Here is a 26,164-nt window from a genome sequence, read left to right as displayed (position 1 = left end):
ATGTGTTTTATAGACACAAGCCCTTCACTGAGAGGAAATTATGTCAATAAATAAGCAGCCTCACATTTTAAAACAAAGGGAATCTTAGCCAATGAAAAAAACACTGCACATATATAATGGTGTTTGGTTACTATCAAAGTCTATATCTTACACAACCAGGCTACACACAGACACAATAGCGACAGCGCAATGGGAGATCAGAATCCTAAGGTTCTTTCTGACTTCTTGTTTAAACAAAACAGATTTTTTTATTTTTTATTCCTTAAAATTTATTTGTGCTATATGTTTTCTTTTCCAGATTAAATTAAATGTTTCAAATATAATAAAACTGTATTAAAAAAAATTAATATAAGTATATAAGCTTTTAGTCCGCTGATACGTAAAATCCTTTACGTTCAATACCTCATAGCCACACCACACCAAAGTTAGTGTTTATCTCATATCCGTGTATATTTGTACATAAACATTTCTCTCCACTCACACTCAAATTTGCCCAGGAGAAGATTCTTTTTGATGGTGCGTGTCAATCACCTCATTTTGGGAGTGCCCGTCAATCATCTCTTTCCCCGAAATCAGTAGAAGCCACAGCCATCAGGGAGCTTTTCCCATCCGCTGATATCTGCCACTTCAGGTGTGAAACACTAGCCAGACGTAACCAGTCAATAGAGCTGTTTGGTACTCCAGTCCCTTGCTGCAGCCTAATTGCCAGTGCTACCCTCAAACATGTCCTACAATTCTCAATTCTTGTGAAACCCCAACCCCCACTAAGAAATCCCCATTCCATACTCAAGATGGGTATTTACATGCCCCACACTGTGGAGAGCAAACAAGCTCATTTAAAAGTTCACATGCTAATGTGTGACATTTAATCCAAACTTTACACGGGGAAAAGGACACGCTACAATAGATTTTGATTCCTTTCTTGTCCGTGAATCTCATCATCTTTTGCCTTCCATATTTATGAGTTGAAAAGGCGGGACACCTTAGAGGAGAGTGAGGGGAAGGGACAGGGAGTTTACTATTTGAAAACTGTGCTGGTTAGTGATATGCACCCCAGAGTCTCATTCTTTGTTGATACTGTTGATATGCACAGTTTATTGATTGTTCTTCCTATATGAAGACACACTGCAGAAATCTACTAAATAAGACACAAGTATTCCACTTCACATGTATGTGTATGTATTTAATAACTATAGTACTATTAATTTACTATCAAATTTAAATGTCTGCAGGCTCTGAATTTCTAGCTGGAGACTTCTCAGTGTCACTAACTGAAATGATAACTGTCTGCAATATCAGCTGTGACTAATTAATGTAGTTAATTCTAAGAGTTGGCCAAACCACAAAATGAAACTCTTCATAGTTGTCTGGTAAATGTAATCTGAAAGGCAGTGTCTGCACACTGCCAAAGACAATTTTCTAGTGATACGCCACTCTGTGTCATTTTGATATTTCAAAAGAGTGGAAAGAATGGAAAGTGGAAAAACCAGAAAGTCAGCCAAAGGGGCTGCGGTTGGGAGGAGTAGCTGCTTCTGTATGTGAGTGTATGTGCTAAATTTTTGGTTTCACCGGCTGACTGGCTGACACTTAGCTGCATGTACTGCATATTATGTTCCCATGCGGATTAATGTCGAATCTAAATTTTATTTGAAAATGACTCATATCAGTCATAATTTTGTTTTTTAAAATGTCGAGTCCTGAGTTGCTCCCTTTGTGTGAGCGTGCATGTGTGTTTGTAAAGGGGTGAACACAGCTAAATGAAAGTAGAAAAAAAAGAAAATACATGAATTTCTGGTATTTTTTCCTCTGTACCTCACAGAGAAGTGTCTCCTCCTTCTGGTGGAGCTTTGATAACTCTTTGCTCTGTCTTTCTACCTGCTTCCTGCTGATCTCCAACTACGAAGAAAGATCACTTGTGAAGTTAAATTAACAATAATCAAAAAATAACAAATGTTAAAATTCTCTGCAGAGCTTATGTTGAAGTTAATTAGGTGTAAACTGGTTCCATTTCTAAAAGGACAACAGACAAGCTTCTAAAAGTAGCACGATGTGGAACAAGAGAAAAACAGGAACTAATAAAGCAGTGATCAGTCAAATATACAGAAAAACACAACGACTCAAATGGACCTCCATTGTGAATTTTTGTGAGTGTCAAAGAAAAAGACTAGCGATACATGAATAGACAGGTTCTTTCTGTCTCTCTCACCACCCCCCCACCCTCACACACACACAGGTACATGCACACACACTCAGATCGACCAGGACAGGCCAGGGATGAGCACACCCCATCTGATCTGTGGCCCGTTCATTCATTAGACCCATGCTCTCCCCTATTGATTTCAGCTTAAGTAATGAGAAAGCTTATCCAAAAATCTTTAGCATTTGGGCTCCAACTTAAGGGAATCAATGGGGCCATTTCCCATTTTGAACAGCACATACGCAGGGGTTTTATGTATGGTGAACGGGACAAATCCCGATGCTGATAAATCAATAGGCCTTTTTGTCGATGGACAGGCATGCTTGCACACACACATACATGCATACATGGACACACTTGGCTGATAAATGGTATTTTTGAGGCAATTAAAGTGAGCTGTAAACATATGAAGGCCAATCAATTGGTCAGTGAGGTCTATTATCAAGGCTTTAACACTGATTTAGAAGGGACTTTAAGTGTGGCACAGTCACTTATGCAGATCAGCAGCAGCTAGAGACCTGCACTGATAAGTGCTGCATCGTGCTAAGCTACTCACCCAGCAAGATAGTATACATCACTACTACAGCCCTAAAAATTGCTGTAGCACAGAGAAAGAAAGGAGACTTTTGTCATTATTGGCATTGCCGAGTCACAAGCAAATAATATTGTCATCTAAGTGACCTTTAAGACTTATTTTTGTTCAAAAAGTGAATGATTTTTTGCTGCTTATCAAATGTTTGAAAACAAACAGCACTGTCAAGCTACTAATATTAACTCTCACTCAGCCAGAGGCAATGCTTCCCTCTTTTAAAAATTGCAGTTTGCATCTAGGTGAAATGAGGTGAGCAGAGAGGAGGGGCTGTGTGCTGGACAGTTCTATTTTAGCAGGAATAGAGAAGCTTGTTAGGAGGAAAACGAATATATCAGCGCTGTCCACCCGCACTCAACACCCTGCAGCCCCCACCCCACTCCCCCGCTGCTTCCACTTTGCTAAAGGTGAGACGCGTGCGTTAGCAAAGCTAACCTACAGACAACATTTCCCTGAGGTAATTGGTTGTGCATTAATATTCATTTGATTCTGCATTCACTGACTCTGACTACCTTCTCTGCTTTGATGCACTGAGTCCCTTGTCCAGCACACAATGTTAACCCATAACTATGATTTCAAATGTAGATACTGAAACAGTCATTCTTGCTTTCTGAAACACAAGAGTGATTTAAAGTGCAACCTTCCCCTCTCTTAGTTACTTCTGCTTTTCTTACATTTCAGAGTGTCAAGCACGTCCTGTTCTTTCATTCCTCTTTCAGTCTGGTTGACCTGGTGCACGTGCATGTGTTTTGCTGAGGCATGACATTTCAATTGTGCATCCAATCAAATTGGCAGAGAAGCAGTAAGGAAGGTTGGGGAGTGATGAGGGGTGCGGGGGTGTACTGAGGGTTGCAGACCAACCGTTACCATGGTGAATCATTTCTGTCAAAACCACCAAGGTCACAACTGCTGACCTGCAGCATTATGGGACTTCTGAATAGCATACTGTTTATGGACATGAAGATTTCGTTTTTTGCTTTCTTTGCTTCTTTGTTCTTTTCCTTTCTTTCTTGCTTTACTTATTTTTTTCCTTCGATACACAATTTTTCCTTACTTTCTATTTTGCTTTTCTCTTTCTTTCTATCTTTCTGTCGTTTTTCCATTTTTGTTTTTCTTTCCCTCTTTGTATAACAGCATATTCTTGATTTTGACTTTCTTTCTTATCTTCATATATATGATTGACTAACTATACCATTATAGAGACCTGTGGTGTTTCTGAATCCATTAAGGCCTGTGCTGGCAGTGAGTCTGAGCGTAGCCTGTTTTGAGTCATTATAATTCAGTTTGCTAACACACAGCCATTGTGCTAGTGTGGGGTTAAGGGAGATGGTATGATAAAATATTGAGGGCGAGCAAGGCAGCTGCAGATGCTAGCTGTCATGTGTGAGCGAATGAATGTTATGACAAGCATGTTTAAACATTCATGCGGGGAGGATAGTTTAGGAGGGCTTTTCATTAACACCAATATGTCTTCGTCTCCCTTGTGCAGACACTGCTGGTGGAAGCATGACAACAACAGGGAGGAGAGGAATTAACATCTCGAGAGGAAACTGTCACAGACACACATGTAGAGACAGGAAGAAACACTCAGTCCTGTGCAGCAGCACACACAAGTGTACACATTTTACAATGGCTGACTAACTAAAACACACCAAAACAACTTCTGTTATTGACCAGGACAGCTGTTTGAAATTGTAACATCATGTTCTGAGCGGCTCAAACAGCTTACAGCAGAAGTGAGCAACACGTCCAAATGAGAAGAAACAGGAGTGCAATGGAAGAATAAGGATGTGGGAGGTTTCTATGCCAAATGTACATCAGTCTGCATGTTGTTATATTGACAGGAGATCTGACCTGGTAGCAACAGTGCAATCTGTTGACAGTTTCTGGACACAAAAGAGAAGAAAAGCAATTTGTGACAGTACTTGTGAGGAGAGTCATGCGTAATCTGTTTACATACTGTAACCTTGACAGAGCGAGGGAAATAGGATACTCACAGGTAATAATTAGGGGTTAAAAATAATGGTGCTGTGGTAAATGGCTTGACCCATTTACCGCAGCACAGGACAAGTGGACAATGGACAAGAAAAAAAAGCATACTTTCTTGTCTTTTCCTGAAGTGTCTATAGATTGTGATGAAAAGAAAATGGCATGGAAATTACAGCGGCGTAGTCAAACAGCTCAACATCATTCTTTTGTTACTGTGGCATGGTATTATGAAAGAGGTACACACATTGTAGCTCACTAAAACTCTATCTAATGGAGTGCAAAATCAATACCTATGCTGATGATCTCATGAAGTCAAATCAAGGCGAAGGAGAAAAAAGGAGCATCACGTATTCTCAACATAAGTGGCTTTGACTTACAAAATGTGTTTGCATAACATGAGCTTTAGTTAATGTCATAAATGGCTTTAAATGCTGCAAGGTGCATTAAAAATATGCACAGTCATCTGTTTTAGCTACACCTTGATGTAAACATTTTGAATTAATCTAGTTTTCACTGGTCAAGCAATTCCATTTTGATATTCAAATTTGGCGTGCATGTGTATATGCGTGCCAGTGCACGATAGCGCAAGACTGATCTAATCAGTCTTAAATCAGTTAATAAGCCAAGGACACAGAGGAGATGACTCAGCTTATGTGAGCATGAGCTAATATTAGCATCTCACCCTCATTCAAGACCTGTACTGTGCTGAGTATCATCTGGTGTTTGGTCGTCCCATTACAAAAGTGCAGGGTTTGGATTAAGTCCTGCAGTTAGGCTCACCACAGTGAATTCCATTAGCACATTAGCAAAGGTGGCATAACCTAATGCTGAGGTTAGTTGCAGAATTTAATATTTATTTGTTTTTTTTTTTTATAAACATCTTCAGTCAATTTTGAATGTAGGCTTGAATCTGTTTTGAAAAATGAAACCAGCAGTAATCCAAAAAAAAGAAAAAGAAAACAAAGACAGTCATGTAGACAAAAAGGTACACACATGGACAGAGAGCATGTACAAGTACTAGCTAACAATGTACTAGCTGACAGGTGGTTGTATGCCTTGAGATGAGAAAACATTCAGTTGCCACTCTTGAGGGACTTTTGTGTGAGCTTCAAGACATGTAACTTCTATCCCCGTGTAAAATTATTCTGATGCTGTTGTTCTCTCTGTCAGATATACAGACTAAACCAGAAGGGCAGACGAGGACTACTCTGTCAAAACTAATTCTCATCTGCAAACCACACGATCAACTGCATGCCTCAATGAAAACACAGACACATGCCACGGAAGCAAACAGATACATGAATACTCAATACATCCAAATATACAGTCAACTGCACACGCCGAAACTTAAACTATCTATTAATTACAAGCCAGAGCATGGAGTTGACTCAGGGTAGGCGGTTTGCGACACCACAAATCTGGGAGACTTCCTGTAAGACATAAATCTGTTGTGTTCTCACTCGCTCTCCGGCACAGGCACAACAAAGACAGTCTTGTCTGGGTGTCTCCCTCCCTTCTTCCTCCTCACCATTCATTAAATGCAAAAGCAGCTGTGGTCAGGTTCAAAGACAATCTACATTCTCTCTCTTTCACTCACTCATTAATTCCCTCTGTCTTTTTGTTTCTGGTTTGCTCTCATTTTTAGTCATTTTCTCCATTTCTCTCTCCCTCATTCTCTCTTTGTCCCTCTCCAAGTCTCTCTCTCCCTCTCTTCTCTAAACATTGTCTCCTCCACATGGCCCGGATAATGAGTGGTGGAGCTAAACGAGAGGAAACACGGCTCACTATTAGGAGGGGAACGCTGACTGAAGGTTTTAAATAAACGAAGAGAACTTGAGGCCAAATTGTATTTCCAAGGACATAAACTAATGGAACAGGCAGACATTCTCTGAACAAATACACACTCTGTTTAAACTACCATAATAGTTGTAAAAATATACATGTCCATGTGGATCTAACTGAGACACAGACTGGCAGAACAGAAAGAAAGACATGTAAATGCAGATATCCTCACATATGGAAGCATAGGAACATAAAAAAATCATTTACATGAATTCAATGCTTCTTATTTCCTTTGGTGTGGAAAGCCTATTACCACGCATTCAAAAGCAGAACAATGGTGACATGAAAAAACATAAATGCTTGTCTATGTCACTGAAAACTAATTAGGCAAACGTGTTTTCTTAAGTGTCTCTGATATGCTCTCAGGCATAGAAATCCACACCCACATATAAACACACAGAGGAGACCTCCCTGCCTCACTCTATGGGGTTAATTGGGTTATCTAGGCTGATTAGCATAACTAATTAGGATCCTTGTTAACGGATAAGTATTATTTATTCAATTAGTGCTGTGTGTGTGTATGTTTGAAGCTGTGCATGTGTATAGATCCCCTTCATCGCTGGCATACGTTCAAATGAAAATGAAGCAAAGCTAAGTAGGCATGAAGTGAGACCTGTGGGTGTCTGCGTGTGTGCGTTCACTCCATCGTTTATCTATTCTACACACACAGATGCTCACCATCAGGTGCCAGACACTCCCCCAACACACACAAACACGCACACGCACTAAGCCTGCTATGCTGTAGCTCTTAAACCCCTCATCATCATCATTAGACTTCTGATTAGCATAATTAGCATTGTTAACCAGATGAGCTGAGTGGAGCCAGGCTGTGCCAGTCAGTGCGAGTGACAAATGTCAAGCTCCCAGCACCTTTCCAGGCTGTAGAGGAGGCTACTTGTTCCCATCAGGTGGGTTTATGGCACATTTGCATGTTCTCGCTGATTGCTGACTGATAATATAGCAGCTGATGTTTGCAGTGCATAATGATGCAATATGTGCAGAAATGTCCAAAGGGATGATTTCCTTTGTGAAGGCAAACAGCTTGTAAAGTGACACAGCTCTTGAAGTTATATCAGTTAATAGAACAATACTGAGCTCATTCTACCAATTTATTCATTCATGTTTGCAAATGCAGATGCTGCCTTTTGTTTGTGATGCTTAACATGCGCTTAAAGCCGACAGTAAACACGAAAAAGCAAATCAACAGCACTCCTCTAGTCTTCAACTCACAAGTGAAAACTCACAAACACACTCCAACACTCACAAATAACCAGAGAAGGAAAATGAAAGAGAGCGAAAGAGAGAAGGAGCGCTACATTTACTGAAATTAAACATTTTCTCATCAGCCTGAGGGTGCAGCAGGCCCACTAATGTATTATTCATCCCCACTTCACAAAGGAACATTAATCAATTATGAAGATATGAGGATCTTAAAGTATAGAGGAGAGACGAAGACCGGCTCGTTCGTATTAATATGCGGCCGCAATCGTGCGCCCCCACCCCCCTCACCCCCTTGGTCCTCAAATCAATATTTTGCAGATTAATTTGGAGCTGTTGTGGCGAGATGGCAGGATGGAAGGAAGGAGGGGATGTGGTGGTGGAGGAGAGTAGAGAGTGTCTGAGGTCTGAATTAAGGTGAAGTGTTTTGTTGTTTTTTTTTTAAGACTGTAAGTGTGTCTGTGTGTGTATACGAGCGAGTAGGTTTGCGTCATTACTGCTGTATGTAAACACACTAAGTCTGTTCAGTTAATTAATTAAAATTCATCACTAAAATATAAGTTAAAGCTGACACACTAAGTCAGGATCTTAATACAGAAAAGTAAGTATGGAAAGTTAAAAAGAAGAAAGTTTATTCTAAGTGTATAAATTATACCGATAACTAAATGATTCTTTTAGTAGTAGATAAAGGTGTTTTACTGTGTGTGAAGTGAGTTGTTAAAAACCTTTGATTTCAAGTTATATGTTCTAATCTCAAGACCATTATGGAGAGAACACCCCCCCCAATAAATAGCTGTTCTTTTTTGCAACTAAGTTTACACAGTTTAAGCCACTGATGAGGAGTTTGGTTAGGTACAATCAATCAAGCACAATGATATGCTCACCTCAGAATTTAAAATAGCTTCCTTCTCAGCCCACTTTTTCACAGCTTCACTATAGGCCTTTCTATCCTCCTCAGTCCCCTTCTTCCACTCTTCCTCTCTCTTCATCCACTCTTCTCTCATCTGATGCTCATGCCTTCTCCTCTCCTCTGCTTTTTCACTCTCCTTTTCATCTTTCATTTTCTGTTCCTCCTCGCATTCCCTCCATTTCTGCTCTTTTCTCTTCAACTCCTCCTGCAGCTCTTTTGTTCTCACATTCAGTTTGGAAAGCTAAAGTCAGACAGGAAAAAGGAGAAATCTGCAGGCAGTCACATCCCTGCAATCTGTGGACCAAATGAGGTACCAGTCATGTAATCTAAAAAACTAATATGAAACATCAAGAGGCTCATTGTGAGACAACATTCTGCAAGACAGCAAAGGAGGAAGGAGGTTAAGGAAAAGATGTTTGAAGTGACTGACAGAAAGTGAGTGAATTTACATGAACAGCTATTTTACACGTCCAAGATCTAGAGCACATGTGGAAGTGCATGTGTGCAAATTCTAATTCATACACGAGTCTCTACACACCTGAGCATGAGTGTCAGCTCCCTCTTGTTTCAGTAGCTGAATGTTAGCTTGCAGTTTGGTGATGCAGATGTCTTTCTCAGCAATCTCCTTCATGTTGTCTTTATGGATACGCTGCAGACAAGACAGCTCACTCTGCAGGTGCACCAGCCTCTCAGTACTTTCCAACACCTGTGTTGCAGTCTTAGCCATGAAGGAGGTAAAATGTGAAAGACTGTTTTACAGGAGGGAAAGTTATATTACCACAGACAGTCAATCACTGACCAATGTTTTTATTATGTTCCAGAAATGTTCTTCGGAAAAATCTTTCAATAATCCTAATTTAATGAGTAAAATATTTGATTTATGTTTTCAAAATCTTTTTTTTTTTTTTTAACAAAATAACTCACTGTAATTATAGTAGATCTTCCTTCCAAAAGAGCAGTTGATGTCCTACATTCTGAAGTGTTTTTAGTTGTCTGTGTTGTTGTACGATAGTAAAAATGGGAGATACATTCAAACAGAGGACCGGAAAGGACAAACAACTATAACAGAATTTGCTAATGCTCCATCTCAATGCTAATAAGCAATATGTTCTGTGTGTGTATGTGAGACTGTGTCAGCAGATCCTTTTGAGCATCTGCATTGCAGACGTACTAGTTAAACAGAAACACAAGCAGAATAAAAAATATATATATATCAACATTTGTTCAAAATATGATTAACAGAACAAGTTCCAGTTATTCTACTTGTTTCTCTCAGGCTCTGTAATCACACAAGCCACTAATTAGCAACAGTGCAAATGAGTCAACTCACAAGCTGCATAAACAAATAGTAACCAGTCAACACACAACCAACAAGCCTGGGCTTACCACAAGCACAAATGTATGTGTGTGTGTGCATTTCTGCAAGTCTGTGTGTGTTTATGTGTGTCTTAACCATAAGCCACAGAAGACAGTAAAACAGCAGTGGGTATAATTTAGTGACACCCTGTAAGGAGGTGTGGGAAGGCCGTAAAAAACTCTCCCTTTTAATCCCGGCCGGCGATGCCATGTTTGTTACCCAGAGCTCTGAGATATGCTGGTAATTCATCACACACGCCATGGCTTCCTGTTAAACCTGGCTGCACATGGAGCGCTTGTAGCAAAGCTGCCAAACCAATATCGTAAAAAAAAAAAAAAAAAAAAAAAAAAAAAAAAGACTTCTCCTTCTCTGTTTTTCTCTAACAGACTTCTAAACAATAACAAGCAAGCTGCAAAAAAGCCTCCTTAACAAGTCATTTTATCGTGTAGTCCATCTTAGAACTGCAGTAAAAAATTCTGCTAAAATAGTAAGACTTTTTTTCTTTATATTGTTTAAAATAAGGAATCTCAATATACTGTATTTAAGTATATTTGGGAATCAGAGGAAAGATTTTCACAAAAACTAAATATCTTGACCAATAGGCAGGCTGGTTCACAAAAAGTTTTACTGCAGGACATAATGTCTTACAGATTTGTGGTGCGATACTGATGGTTTATTGATGGTAATGTGCTCAAATAAGGACAAGGTGAGTCAATTACCTTTTGCTTTTGCTGTAAATTCTCTCTGAGTTCCCTCTCAAGTTCAGAGATGACTACATCCTTGGTTTGCAACTGGATTTCAAGGTCTTCTGACTCTGATGCAATCTGGACCAAGGAACCAGTGCTATAGAAGAAAAACGGAGAAAAGAGGAGGGAGAGGATGGCAGATGATCAAAAAATTTAGGAAAAAACAGACTAAAAGATGAACGTAAACAACAGAAATTCTTACATTAGTGAAATACGTCTGTACAGGTTTAAGTATGTACTGTTGTTATGTATTGCAACATAAAGCTGGAGCATACTACTATACAAGTGGCTGATAAACGGCATTCACAAGCATTATTTCCAGTGTGTGTATAATTAAATTACAGAGGCAAAAACCTGATCCTAATATCATTTAAATACACTATACATAAAAATTTTAACAGAATAACTGCCATGTATATCATTGTTTTCACAGCCAGTCTTTAAACTGGTAAACTGTATTAATCACATAAATAATACACAAGTCAAACCTTAAACCAACCTTGATGGTTAATTACAATGGTTAATTACCTACTTTAATCCATTCTAATAAAATAGTAAAACAACAAATAAGCAATATGTGAACAGCATACAGTGTGTGTGCATAAAGGGTAAAATGTGATTCAAAAAAATCTAATTCAAAAGCAGCAAAGAGATGCTGAGCCTGGTGAAATTTGTGCTAGGTGACAGCAGCTAGAGCTGATATGTGTCTATCTGTGAGTGTGTGTGTGTGTGTGTGTGTGTGTGTGTGTGTGTGTGTGTGTGTGTGTGTGTGTGTGCGTGTGTGCGTTTCCCAGCGGTGAAAATACGTTAACTCTGCCCAGACACCTTTCTGACTCACCAGTGACAGCTGTCACACACCCAAGATGGAAAGAGGAAAAAAAATACAGATCATACGGTACTGTGTGGTACTATTCACAAACACACAGGCACGTACAAAGACACACACACAATTTCATATTTACCAGCCTCATGAGATGAGCTATTCTGATGAAACTTTGCGCAGATTAAAAATGTTAAACTCACATTTGATCAAGCGTGTCTACACTTTCGCACCAAGCAGAGACGGAAAGGCAAGATTTGACAAAAGTGACATGTGAGTGGATAGAGAGCGCTGAGAGTTAAATCTTTCACTTCAGGAAAAAAAAAAGCAACTTTTCAGTCAAATGGAGTAAAAGCCACAGAGGAGAGTGTGAAATACTGACTTTAGAGTATATTCTGTTTCTGTGTCTATAAGAGAATGTGAACGTGTATGCACTGCTCTGCTATTATTTCACTTGTTTCTTTTTAAAAAAAAAAAAAACATTCTAACTAAGGTATTCCTTAGTGTTGAATTATCACTGTTCAGAGCACAAATGTATAAAATCTATGTCTCCTCCTAAGCAGGTACAGGAGCCCATGCATGAACGTAAATGTGGAGAGAAAAGCAGTCTTTTCCAAAAAGTAGGATAGAATACAGGTTTCACTTTCATACACTACAACTATAACCAAGGGCAACATCTTCTACAGCTGCATTATGACACAATTTTTCTCATTATTTTAGGGCCTTTTAAATAGAGGGCAAGAGCTTGGTCGGAATATTAGCAATTCCAAAACTTATTTTCCTGTCAGTTTGATGGAAAAATGCTTAAATAACCCCAAATTTAGGAGGGATGCTTTGGAAACGAATGTCCTGAAATGGGGACAAGTTGAAAATCGAAAGAGGGTTTTGAATGAAAAGCAACCGCAGCCAATTTCATCCCTATTCTCACCTGCACAGTGGGGCAGCGGGTTTAGAGTGCTATATGTGTGTGTATGTGTGTGTGTGTGTGTGTGCGTGTGTGTGATGCATACGTGTACTACAGAAAACACTCACTGGCTGACACAAGGAACATCGTTTTGTCTTGGCAAAAGATTCGTTTTAAAAACAGACAAATGCACGTACAACAACCTAATATGCAGTCAACAAAGATTAAAAAAATAAAATAAACACCATTTGTATTACTTAATGGTATATAAGCTTCTATTTTCTGCACCATTAATGGATGAAACTGAATTAATTTACAAGAGGAAGATGCTGTATTTCAAACATTTCCAACTTCTTTTGGGAAAATAAATATGAAAACATGCGGGAAATTCTATCTGCAACAAGTCAGAATGCAAATTTATTCATGCCATTCGTGGGGTGTGTGTGTGGATGTGTGGGTGTATGTGCATATTATTGTAGGTTATGATTATGCATGTAACAAATGAGGCTATATAACTTACTATATTGTTATATATGATACTCGTGCAAAACAAATGACACAACGTCAAACCAACAGATGAACAGGGAATTCCTATTTAAAGCCTTAAGTGTTGTTATGATTACTGTGTGGACAGAGAGCAGGGCGAGAGAATTTGACTGAAGAGTGTGTGTGTGTGTGTGTGTGTGTGTGTGTGTGTGTGTGTGTGTGTATGAGAGTGTGTATCACCGTGAGTGTGTGTGATATTAAAGCAGGCTCTCGATTTCTCAAGCTGTCACTCAGGCCTATTAAGCAAGGCTAACAAAATTAGTCATGAATATGCAGTAATAACATGCAAATTGCCACCACTTCCCCCCACCCTGTCTGCATGTGGGTGTGTGTGAGCGTGTATATGTGTTTGCCCTCAGGGCTATAGACATTGGCTCCGTAAACCCAATTCTTTCTACATCATTACAGCAACAAGGCATAATTCATAAGACTAATATAAACATGCATGTAGACTGGCATGCATGCAAAAGCACGCACGCACGCACGCACGCACACACACACACACACGGGGCACAGGTCCTTTATGCTACCTTCTTCACGTGTCAGGGCTCATACACTGCAGGTTGCTGTTAACCAATTTTATGTTGAGATAAGACTTTTGGGGTTTCCAGTGCCTCGTTTTATGCTTAATCACACAAATGCACACATGTTGGTGCATGCACGTACACAAACATGTAGATAGTCTGTTGCCGCCACGTCCCCAGGGTGATGTTTGACACAGCCTGGGTGCTGCCACAGCAATTAACCTCCCTGTTAATGAGAAGAGCTCTGTCAAGCAGCCAGATGGCACCGCCTGGCACGCTGCCATGCACAGACACATATGCACATATGCCCACACCGGTTCACTCACAGACGTAGACGCATTTTACGAACACGCGCACACGCAACCGTGTCTTCCCCCCGCTGTACGTCTAACTGTTGCTGGTTGTCAGCATCCCTCACTCCTTCCTAAGGCAACCCCCCTCCTCCTTCTTCACTTCTCTCCTGCATTGTCTTCTCTCCATCGTTCCCCTCTTCCCTCCCTGGCTCCATCTCTGGCAGCTGCTTATCCATGTCGCAGCACTGCAGATGTCACAACTCACCAGCTGGGAGAACAGCAGGGGAGGAGAAAAAAGGAGAAGATTTGAGAGGGGAGGAGGAGTTTCTTGTTGCTCCGTATCTGACAGAAAAGAAGCCAAGTGGATGAAGATTTAGACATGACTGACTTATCAAGTTAGACATTAGATTAGTTTTGTTAAGATTTGCAATTTTTTTTATTACAGATTGTAATAATAATGCTTGTAGGACACTATAAGTTGTATCATGATAAATTTAGTGTAAATATTAATAAAAATCTATCAATTTATATTCATGAGAGTGTGTGAATGAGTGGATGCATGTGCATAGCGTGTATGTGCGTGTGTGTGTGTGTGTGTGTGTGTGTGTGTGTGTGTGTGTGTTTGTTAATGAGTGTGGCACTTGGTCAGGGCACAGCCTGCTGTGTGTGCCTGTCTACATGTCCACACTGCAGCCCACCAGGCCCACGTATTGATCAGTTAGCTTGGCCTAATAGGAGAAGAGGAGCCTGACCTGGGAAAGTCAATATGGAGAAAAAGAGACATATCCTCCTCCCGTCCTGAGAGAGAAGTGGGGGAGAGAGGTAGGCAGCGAAAGAAACATAGGCAAGAGATAGAGACAGAGGTAGAAAGTAATATAGCATCTACAGTACTACTGTCAGTGCAAAGAAGAAAACGGTAAGGGAAGTGTCTGGAGACTGTCAGAAAAACAGCTGGACAATAGAAAAAAAAAGCATAGCCACGAGGAAAATAATAATGTATCAGTGATGAACCTCCAGTCTCTTAAAGCCTAAATATCTTATCACTTCTGTTAACAGAGAAAAGTTTGGAGTTTTGAATTAGAGCAGTTACACTGAGGGATACTGCCTGAGTGTGAAATAAGTTAAGTTTCTACCTTTCCCAAATGAGAATCAAGATATTCTGTCAAAGCTTTCTTTTTTTTCACACCTAACTAACTTTCAGCATTTGACTGCTTTTGGCAAAGGAAAACAGCACTCAAGTTAACTCAAGTGTAAAAAAAAAAAAAAAAAAGAAGAAAAAAAACTCTGCAGGAGATTATACTAAGGGAAATAATTTAAAAAAATGGGGGAGATGGAAAACAAAAAAAACTGACACCCACTCACACATCAATACATCGATAGATCAATGTGTGTGTGAGAGAGTCTATGTGAGTGTTCTGTACACCATTTCAGCTGAAATATATAAATAAATTTGTAGATAAACAAAAAAAACTGAGGAAACGGAAAAGTAGATAAAAGACTTAGGTTTCACCATGCACACACACACACACACACACACACACACACACACACACACACACACACACACACACACACACACACACACACACACACACATCTGGCTGAGTGATGCTACCCTGGAGGGTGGCTTCAATCTGATGTGTTTAATGTTGACGCTGGTGGCAAGAAACACACACACTCACCCGCTGTTTCAACCTGCCTGTCATTTCATTTCATGAGACCTGATTTACTCATTTCATTTATTTCATTTTTTTTATTATTATATGTGCAGCCATTTAAAACGCTCAAGGTGTGATGCAAATCCCCACATCTCTGACAGCGAGTGCGCTGAGTGAGGATCCATCACGCCCTTCAGTGCCTTTTACAGGAATGGCAAAGAAACCCTGTTCAGCCACAAACTCAACTGTGCCACATTGTGCCAGACCACTGATTTCTGCTTGGCTGGGTGCTTTAATTGGCTGCACTGCAGGCTGTCAAACTACTGACTGTTACTTCTGACCATATTTGGATGTGTTTTTAGTTTTCATGTGACAGCTTTTTAAAAAAAATTATTGACTGCACTACTATTCCTATGTTTGGAAATTAGCTGATTTATACTGTGCCAACTTCTAGAATGAAGCATTTGTCAGAAATCTATTACTTATTAGCACAAGATATCTATGAAAAGTAAATATAAAGAAATAATATTGAAGTGTACAGCAGTGACACGGGGTCTGTTGATTTAAATGTTATATTTGTACAATTGATTTCACTGCCAAAATGTGGCCCTCAAATCATTCACACATCAAACCTCATCCTAGATTGGTGAGTTCAGGTGTCTTGCTAGCGAAGGAAAACTGTGGAATGGGTAAATATGTATGACCATGAAGATTTAAATTCAGAAAACACTTCTTTCATTAGTTTTGTCAAAATGTGTAAAACTTAAAATAAAAACCTGTCTTTCCAGAAAGGTCTAAAGCAGAAACAGAACAAGTCTTTAGGGGCCTCAGAGCACTGCATGGTGGGAAATATCTTATAGGGATTTGCATATTGCCATGGGGACAGTGGTGTTGCAGTGACTCCCTAAGGAGCTCATCCTCCCCAAGGATAGACAGAGTCCCTAAGGCCAACTCCATTTCCTTTCTCCACAGTGAGGTACCTGGATATGTGAGGGAGTATGTGTGTGTGTGAGTATGTGTGTGTGTGTGTGTGGTTGATTCACAAAGTTATTAGTTATTTCAGTAAAGAGCAAACTTTTTCTGAGAGGAAAAATTACCTCATTGATGAGGAGGGAAGGTGAGTAATTAATAATCACTAGACATCAGCCACACTCTACATACCTGTGTGGGATGTGAACCATAGGTCCCATAAACTCATCCAGCAACAAAGTCTTCAGATTAACCTCAGACACCTATAGGAGAGAGAACTGGGATCAGAAAAACTGTACAAATCTCCACAGGGAAAGTAACAAAATGACACCCTGGTTATCGAGCAACAAATTAAAGCTATAGGTAAGATTAACAGTGTACAGCTTCAAAATTGTTTTAATTAAGTATAGTTACATAACAGTAAGTAAAATACCAAACGGTGTGACTAATATTGCATGACATGACCTTAAAATTGAAGCTTTTCTGAACGTACCCTTAACAATCTTAACAGTGTTACCGTTTTACTTCAACACAGCTCTATTTATTAATTAGTCATTGCTTAGTAAAGGAAAAATACTTCAGTAGAAATTGATTTTCTAAGGTGCTGTAAAATGTTATGAAATTTGACAGCCCCTGGAGTCAAGGTGTAAAGTGTGTCACCCTTGACTAATTGCTACGAATTTGCATCTTGTTGACCACAGCAACAAGACCATACTATCACTGGAAAAGGGCTGAAGACATTAATATACAAAGTGCAACTGCATAAATAAACTATTGAAGGGGCAATAAAAAAAAATCCCTGCTTTCTACTTTTCTCATTTTCAAAACAAGGACAACTGCATACAAATAACCAAAACCTAATCAAAAAGCTGACAAAATCAAATATATAGGAAAGAATCAAAGATGAAATTAAAGATATGATTACTCTAATGATTGAATAGTTTGGCTTTCCTCTTTGGGGATTTAAACCGAATATATTAGATGCAATATTAGTGGAGAGATTTACTTGCTCTGAAAGAAGGACAATGTAAAAGAGAGACAGAGTTTGAGAAATCAAGGGAGACAAGAGAGACTGATAAAGAATATAAAATCACAGGCAAAGGCACACACACACACTCTTCTGCTCATACAGAACAATTCCTCGGTCTCAAAAAGCATTTGACATTACCCTGTCTACCTTTCTCTCTGTGTGTCTTTCTTTTTCTGACTGAACAGTTGTTGAGAAACAGTGACAAATACGTTCCAACATAGTTATCGTGAGGTCAGTTCAAAAAGCACTGAAACAGATCAAAATGTGGCAGAAACACCATTAAACTGAGCTCAAGAGGAAAGTTAACAGTTGTCCAACATTTTCATTAAGCGGACTATTAAAAAGAGAAAAGCAAACAGACGATGGTATGAGGCATAGATAAGGTATGAAAAGAGAAACAGGAAGATAAAGAAAAAGACTTACAGGAAGAGAGCGACAGGAGGCTTGGCAGAAAGAGAGAGACCCAGCAGTCCTGGTGAAATATCGGCCACTCTATCGCTTTGGTGACAGGGGTCACTCTGGGAAAAGGAAATCAATGCTGACAGCAATGACTCACAGGTCAACACATAGCCCTGTGTGAGTATACTGTTTGTGTGTGTGCTTTGAGTAGGAACAAGTGTGTGTGTGTGTTTTTCAATTATGCATGTGTTAAGTGTGTGTTTATATGTATGCAGAATATAGGTTAGGCAAATAGTAACCCAAATATACACATGAAAGTGTATCCAAAAGAGAAGCTGGTGCGCATGGAAAGATGAAATTCAGTCCATTAAATGTGATGTTAATATTTGATGCATATTGCTGGCAGACTGGTTGTGTTCATGTCTGCCAAGCGAACAAGCTGCTTTTTAGGACACTGGTTTTAAATAGAGCGTACCACAAATGATAGAGAAACAGCTCTCCCATCTCATTCTCGATTTCACTGTACAATGAACTTCATGAAAACTAATTTAATTTCCATTCAAGTCCATTATGCCTCAAACAATGACGACAAGGTGTTTTATAAAACTGATTGACTGTAATTCAACTTAACCTTCTGATTTCAGCATGAAGATCTTTTCTAAATGATGGCATGTACTGTATAATGTATCGCATATAAGTGCACTATTACTGCTCTATATGAGAATGATATATAAAGCCAAAGTGTGAATAAGCACAGGCTGGCCGTGAGTATGAATCTGTCACCAATTCACATGCAACACACAGTTACACATTCGCACACACAACATCCCCCCCCACCATCATAAAACATTCAGATTCCAATGCTGCTGCAATGTGCCAATGAGAGGACCTGGAAAACGTAGAGGTCAGTGGCTAATATAGGTAGGCTGTGTGTGTTAGGGGATGTGATTGTGCGTGTGTGTATATGCATGCCTTATATACCCTTGGGTTAGCAGGAGTTACGACCTGCTTACATTATTAAGGTGAGTAGTAGGCTGTGTTATGTATGCCTAAACAGCCAGTCAATTCATTACAGATGCAATCCCCTAAGTACATGAATAAGCGCACAGCTTTCTCTCTTTTGCTGCCTCTCTGAACTGTAAAGGAGACAAAATATTGGTGTGATGCAGAGAGCTTTAGATAAATCAGAAACAGGAGCAAATTAATAATAAGGAATAAAACAACATTAGCTGATTAAGTATGTATGGTAGAGTGGCGGCTGTAATTTACAGGCAGCTGGGCTGGGTGTCCAGAATAAGGTCTCATTACAGACCATGATGTGTGTGAGTGTGTGTGTGTGTATGTGTGTGTGTCCATCCCGTTAGTAATCCGTCACCAGTGGTCTCAGCTTTATGAAAAGGCCTGCAATCTATGATAATGAGCCCTGTGAAGGTTATGACCACGGTAAACTCATTTGTTAGTAGGGGGGCTTACGTGTACGTGTGTATGTGTGTGTCTGTCTTTGTGTGTTTTAGGTGTAACACAACTGTATCATTAAAGAGTGGTGAGGAAATGTGCTGTTCAAGTAATGGTCAAAATCAGAAGTGGGCATCAGTGAGAGAAAAAAAGAGAAAAACCATAGAGAAATAGAGAGTACATCACATTAATATCACATCACATCAGTTAGCTTTCTTACTAAACAAGCACAACAGACGTGTGCAATGCATTCTTATAGTATGTATGCTGTCTATAACAAGCCAAGTTGCATGACAATCTCTGGTAGAGAAGGCCAAGATGTAGGAAACAGTCAAACAAATCCTACAGGTCCATTCTGTTAAAGAGTGGCGAAATAGCTGCTACTTTTAGTAACAGCAGAACCCGTGCAAAATAGCAGTACTTCTGCAGTAGGAAATAAACTAAAAAAGCCTATTTTAGCAGCAGCCATTCACAGAAACACTTCCCTTTCTGTCTTCCACTGCCGTAGGTCCTCTTTCTCCTCCCTTTTCCCTCATTTCTTTTCCTTTGTTTCCAGCCTCCAACCTCGTCACATTCTGTCTCCTCCTGTCTCTATCATTTGCCCCTCACCCACGCCTCCTCCTTAACACCCCCTCATCACCACCACCACCACACACACACACTTTCCCTTCTCTTGTTTCTTTTCTATCTGAAAATAGTCCATCCATTTACGCAATCATTCCATTTTTTCCACTCCCCTCCAATCCTTTTTTTCTCTGGAGCTAGGTCAACTGAAAGCAACAGAGGAGAAAAAAACAAAAGCAGGAACGTGTGTGCGTGAGTCACCAGATCACAACAGAAAGCAAAGGATGAAAAACTGGGATAATGCAACTCATGGTGATGGTGACTGGAAGGAACAAGGTAGCTTCTTGTTCTAGTATGTCAAAGCATGCATGTTTACAGCAAGTGTGTGTGTGTAAAAATGTGGATTTTATTTTGTCTTGACAGATCATCTGAATGATCATTTGATTCAAGTGTAAAGTGATGCAACTATGAAGATATCCTGCAAGTAAATAACATACATCTACTGCTGCCATTGGCTATGGAAAAGATACAGCATGGCATCAGATGCACTAGATGAACTATTTAGTATAAGTTCACACACATTTCTTACAACAGTTACAATATAACTTCCCGAAGCTTAAAATTTGTAAAAAATAAAAAAAATAAAATGTGTACTGCATCGGTATATTGCAGAACAATTGGCGGAATGTAATTTACTAATAATCGGTAAGCTGATATCAGATTCACAATGGCATATGTAGGTCTGGCTCATGAATGCAAATCTTTTGCAAAATAAACATTTTTATAAATTGTCCCTGTATACATTAAAATAAGCATTTTTACATCCTGCAATTGCTGTGCCGCAGTGCTTTTATGTACCTCTACAGCCAGCCAGTTCAGTCTACAAGATGATACAGAAAATGCTAAACGCATGGACTGTATCAGAGCTACAAATAATGTTAACCACCTTATTTTCATTATTTATAATTCACTGATTAATCATTTAGTCTATGAAATCTCAAGAAACTGTGAAATATCCATCCAAGTTTGCCCAAGGTCACATTTTCAAATTGTTTGCTTGGTTGACCAGCACTCCTTATTTGATATTTATTTTATGAAGATGAAAAACTGAGAAAAGCAATAAATAATCACATTTTAAAACTGACACAAGCACATTTTTTGGAAAAAGTAACTTAAATAATGAATTAGTTACTAAAACTGTGGTTGATTGCCTTTCCTTGACTTGGCTAATCACTTCGCCGTGTACTTGTTTAAGGACTACACCTCAGCAAATCACACTGACAACAAAACAGCATCTGCTTTTATCCCACTATAAAAGTTCTGTGCACAAAACCTTTGGGTTGTTCCTAATATAAAACTGAAATAAAATAATTACCATACAGGTTAGGGAGCCACAGTCACCCCGGTGTATCAGATGGACTAGTTACAGTTCCATCCTGTGGCTGATATATTAACAAAGGTTTACAAGGGCAGGGCACTACATATGTAAGTTTGGCCTTATGGCTGACCTTACAATGCACTTAGTATCCTGTACAGGGAGTAATGCTGCAGCCACTCCTACAAGCCATTTATTCCAGCTAACGACCGTCAAGCACTCATAAATCAGCATTAGGAACCTCTTTCGCCCTCTCTCTCTCGTTTAGTTTCCCCTTTCTTTGGCTGCCTCCATTCCTCTGATATATTCTGTCTCTTTCTCTCATGCTTTGTTGTCTTCACACTTGTCTACACATTTTTTCCATCTTACATTTTAAAACTTGCAACTTCTCTTCCTCCATTCAACTTCATTTCCTCTTCTATCTTCTTCCTTTCATACTGCCCCAGTGTCTGCCCATCTCCCCAAACCCCTTTTGCTTCCTCCTGCTCCTCATCTCTTTCTTTTCCTTCCTGTTGTTTACGAACCACTCCTCTAACCCCCTACCATCCATCCTGTTTCACCCTCTCTTTCTGAAAATTCCTTTTCCTGCAGATAGAGATGGCGTCCCTGAAATGTCTAACCTGGTATTGGCACCTCTATTGATTTTAATTAAGCTAATTAGTTCAGTATTCCAAGGATCAAACAGGGGCATCCATTACTGCATACTGCATAGTGGGAGAGACTTGGGGCTTGGGGGGTGCTGTGGAGTTAATATGGTAATGAAGACGATCAATTATCACTCACAGCAAAGTCATTAACAACAGCATTAGCATAGTCAACCATCGCAACCCCTTGACCTCCCCTGCTCTCCCTTTCTCACTCTTAGTCCCTGTTTCCCTTAAAGCAGCTGCTACACAAGCAAATGCTTAAGTGTGTGAGAGAGGGAGGGAAGGAGAGAGAGAATGATAAAGGCCACACAGTTCAGAGACTGTTTTTAATGCAGACCTGAACTGAGTTTCCACATTCTCTCATTGACTCAAACAGAGCAGTCACAGCCACACAGGGTCCTCCGGTCCAAAGCAGGAATTGCTAACCAAAATAATTCTGTTCTTAATCAGTTATACCAAATAAATTTTTTGCATAATGCTATTAGAATTATTCTCACTGAATTGCTGTATTTGAATCATCACTGTCACATGGAAACAGATTAAAGCTGATCTTAATATAGCAGTATGTATGGTTGTGAAACTAACCCGCTGTATGATTTCAATAACTTGTGGTCATTCTGAAAGTTTTATTATTTCCAGAAATGTTCCTCTTTTGGAGATCAAAAGGTTTTTAACCAACAGTGATGGTGTAACTTACAGGCTTCTTAATTATTATACTGTTTTCTTGAATTACAGCCCAGGAAGCAAAATGGGTCTTAAGAGTGCTACTATGAAGAGTGCTCCGCATGACAAGAAAAATTATGTTCTCATTAGCATGGATTAAGTCATGAGACCAATTTTCTCATTTGGTTCCCAGGCCTTAATATTTTAATAACCCCTGTTCTGTGGTTTATGGGAATGTCATAAATAGCCACTTTGTGAATCACAAAAAAGAGAGAGAGAAAAAAAATAGGAGGTCTCTCATCACAGCTGGAGACATTTCTGGCATTCGCTTAGCAAATTTGTTGTCAACACTTGTTGTAACCTATTTGTTCTCTCCTCAGATACAAACAAGGCAAAGGAAATTAGGCCTTTGTTTGTTAATCCCGTCTTTTGTATACAAGTAACCTTAATAAATGGGATGTTTCCGATATAAACCACAGCACAAGAGAATATTATTTATTTCCAATGCAGGCACAGTCTCAAAATTGTGTTTTCCTATCATGGGGATGTTCTGAATGTGATTGGAATGGTAACAGTTGGAGTGTGTGGGAATGGTGAGATGACAGGATGAGTAGATCAAAGAAAAGGCCTGTGATCCCAAATGATTCCTACTGACCTGTTCTGATCCATCCTGATCCCATCCCTGCAGCCCACAGTCGCCCCATACTGCCTTGCTGGCCAAGTGCTAAACTGTGGGAATTACAATATGTGCACAATAACAGGCCCATAATAAGCAAACACGTACATTCACACAAAGCACCAAAATGTGCCAAATGGCCCATTGAAGACATATCAGTTGATGGATGCAGAAAGCAGTGTCATGATAACTGATTAAGGATGTTTTTAAACAAAATTTTGATCTGTAATCTCACAAAAAACTCACAACATGAAGTGATACAAGTTTGAGCCTGGGTTTTTACATTTTCTGAATCCTATCTACTTCACCCTTCGTAGGTGTATTGCTGATGACCACAGGAAGTGCCCTGTTGAGTGCGAAGTCATTTGGATGTGTGGTCCTTACATTTTGTCTAAAAATGTCCTCTGCTACTCTCACAATAGCAAGTTTTCAGTGATGTCCTCAGCGGGCCTTCATCATCAGGAGGCGTTGACAGTACATTCACATCAGTTTTTAATTACATCCCCAGCAGATCCCCACAGCCCACAGCTCATTCAATCTTTTTCCTGGATAATGTAACCAAAGTCTGCTCGACTTCCCCTGGTGTCAACGAGTACAAACGAATATGAAGTTGTTTTGGTTGCCATCTTTGGTAACTAATCAGCTATTCCTCGATCTATTTTGTCACCACAATGGTTATGCCAAAGTAAGCTACTAATAACTATCGACTTTCCACTTGATCATTTAGCAATGGCCGGGTCAGTTAGCCTTAGCTCTGCTCCTCAGGCTCACTTCAGGCATTTTATGTTTATGAGCAACAATACACACACATTTACACGTGTGTTCACATGCTCCTTTCAGTGATTGTATCCTTATAGTTGTCCTCTTTCCTAAGCAGTAACATTATGTGTGTGTGGTAGCTCTGCTCCTCAGGCAACAGCAACACACACACACACACACACACACACACACACACACACACACACACACACACACACACACACACACACACACACACACACACACACACACACACACACACACACACACACACACACACACACACACACACACACACACACACACACACGGTGCAAACTGTACATTTTGACCAGGCACTGCACTAGTGTCTTAAATTAGGGACAGGTGCTTCATTCATCCTCCGACTGTCATTGAAACCTTTAGCTGGCAAACGTCCAGCCAGCAAATGCATCTTTAAACAAGATACTGAATCTCTGCCACCTCCAGAAGTTGTTCTATAGCTGCCCGTGTGCCTTTCACCTGCTTAGAATAAAACTAAAGGAAAGAAACATTACTAAAGGACCAATAAAGTGTAATTTTTGGTTTTTACATTATGTGATTAATAATCCTCAAACTGTCCAACCAGAGTATAGCTGGAAAAAAGCCAACCTCTGAATATAGCATAACCATAAGGGCTAAAACTCTCCTACTAATAAATGTTCTCTATGTGGAACAATCAGGATCTAGCTGCCTGGAGGCCAACCAAATATACATCTACACATTTGAGAATCCATAATAACTTATGTCAGTGAATACTACACTACTTCAAAGCATGATACCTATTGCTGTTCAAGATTGTTGCATAGTGCTATGAAAAGACCTTGGTCATTTTTGTATAGAATTTATTATAGAATTACGAATGAAGGTTTTACCTGGATGGAGATGTTTCCAACTGAGAATCACCACGTTAAGATAACGTTGTCAAAAGTATTAATATTAATAGAAAAGAAAAAAATCTCACAAAACCATACAATTACAGATGCAAAAGGTATTGTCCAATTATCCACTTAAATGGTCCCATGGGTTAAAACAGCTATTCAGTATTATTCACAAAGTATTGTGAATACATGTTTGAATTGTATGCAGGGGATATTGCAATGCTTTATCAGTCTGCCTGTAGAAGACAAATAGACAACAGGCTAATTGCAGCAGTCTAGAACAAAGAATACAAGCTTTGGATTTCATGATATTATGACCACAAAACAAACTCTGTTTAGTGTCCATTACAGTTCAGTCCTATTGTGCATCAACAGGGCCATACACTACGATTCAATCAGACGTTAGCCTAGCTCCTATTACAGAGCTCATTGCATCGTTTACATGGTGGAACGGTCCATAAGTAGCTCTAAATGCTCTTCATTTGATTGGATTTTACATTATGGACATCAGAGCAGAAACACACTGTTGTCCCCTGACTGCCCTAATAGACTGTTGAGTGAGGCAGTCCATTTGTTTGTATTTGTTTACCAATCTAGACCCTAAAAACATACAAAGTAACATAAACAGACAGTGAGAGCATCATTTAAGACGGGTGAAAATGGACATTCAAAAGCTCTGAAAATGGGTCGATAGTGGCAGCAAACTATTATGTTTCCTCACACTGTGTCTCTTCAGCTGCCAAAAGAAGCTGTCGTTGCCTCCAACAATGTTAAAATTAAGCAATTGGATGAACTGAAGGACTCTTGGCAACTAAGAGAATGTCACTTTAATGAGTTTTACAGATTGTTCTTCATCCACTCCCCTTCATCTGTATTTTTTAATCAGCAGGAGAGACAAATAAATTAGTAAAGTGCCTAAAATTCCATTACTGATAATGTATATTAAAATTAATAAATGTCTCCGCTGCTCTCACCTCTCCGTAGGCACGTATTGTGCTATAGATTGTAAGAAATGTTTCTTGTATAATGTATAGCATATTCAATGAATGCATCAGAGAAAGTGCAATGGAAAAGAAATTGCAAAGATGTTGGTATTTTTTTTGTTACTAAAGCAATGTCACTGAAGAAAATTAAG

At 39.5% G+C, this 26,164-nt stretch overlaps 1 protein-coding gene across 1 annotated transcript in view; it reads right to left on the bottom strand.

Annotated features, from left to right (window-relative positions):
- Positions 1 to 26,164, bottom strand: part of LOC111565924 (myosin-9) — a 91,987-nt gene that overhangs the window by 59,381 nt on the left and 6,442 nt on the right. The window contains exons 3-5 of the mRNA XM_055006908.1: positions 16,755 to 16,825; positions 10,822 to 10,945; positions 9,284 to 9,463 (exon numbers count right to left, since the gene is read on the bottom strand). Of these exons, the coding sequence (XP_054862883.1) occupies positions 9,284 to 9,463; positions 10,822 to 10,945; positions 16,755 to 16,825 (375 nt within the window). The remainder of the gene's footprint in view (positions 1 to 9,283; positions 9,464 to 10,821; positions 10,946 to 16,754; positions 16,826 to 26,164) is intronic.

Source organism: Amphiprion ocellaris, chromosome 22 (genome assembly GCF_022539595.1).
Source record: "Amphiprion ocellaris isolate individual 3 ecotype Okinawa chromosome 22, ASM2253959v1, whole genome shotgun sequence".
Taxonomy (NCBI): domain Eukaryota; kingdom Metazoa; phylum Chordata; class Actinopteri; family Pomacentridae; genus Amphiprion; species Amphiprion ocellaris.
The sequence above is the reverse complement of the archived record's forward strand: the minus strand, read 5'-3'. Positions and strand labels throughout refer to the sequence as shown.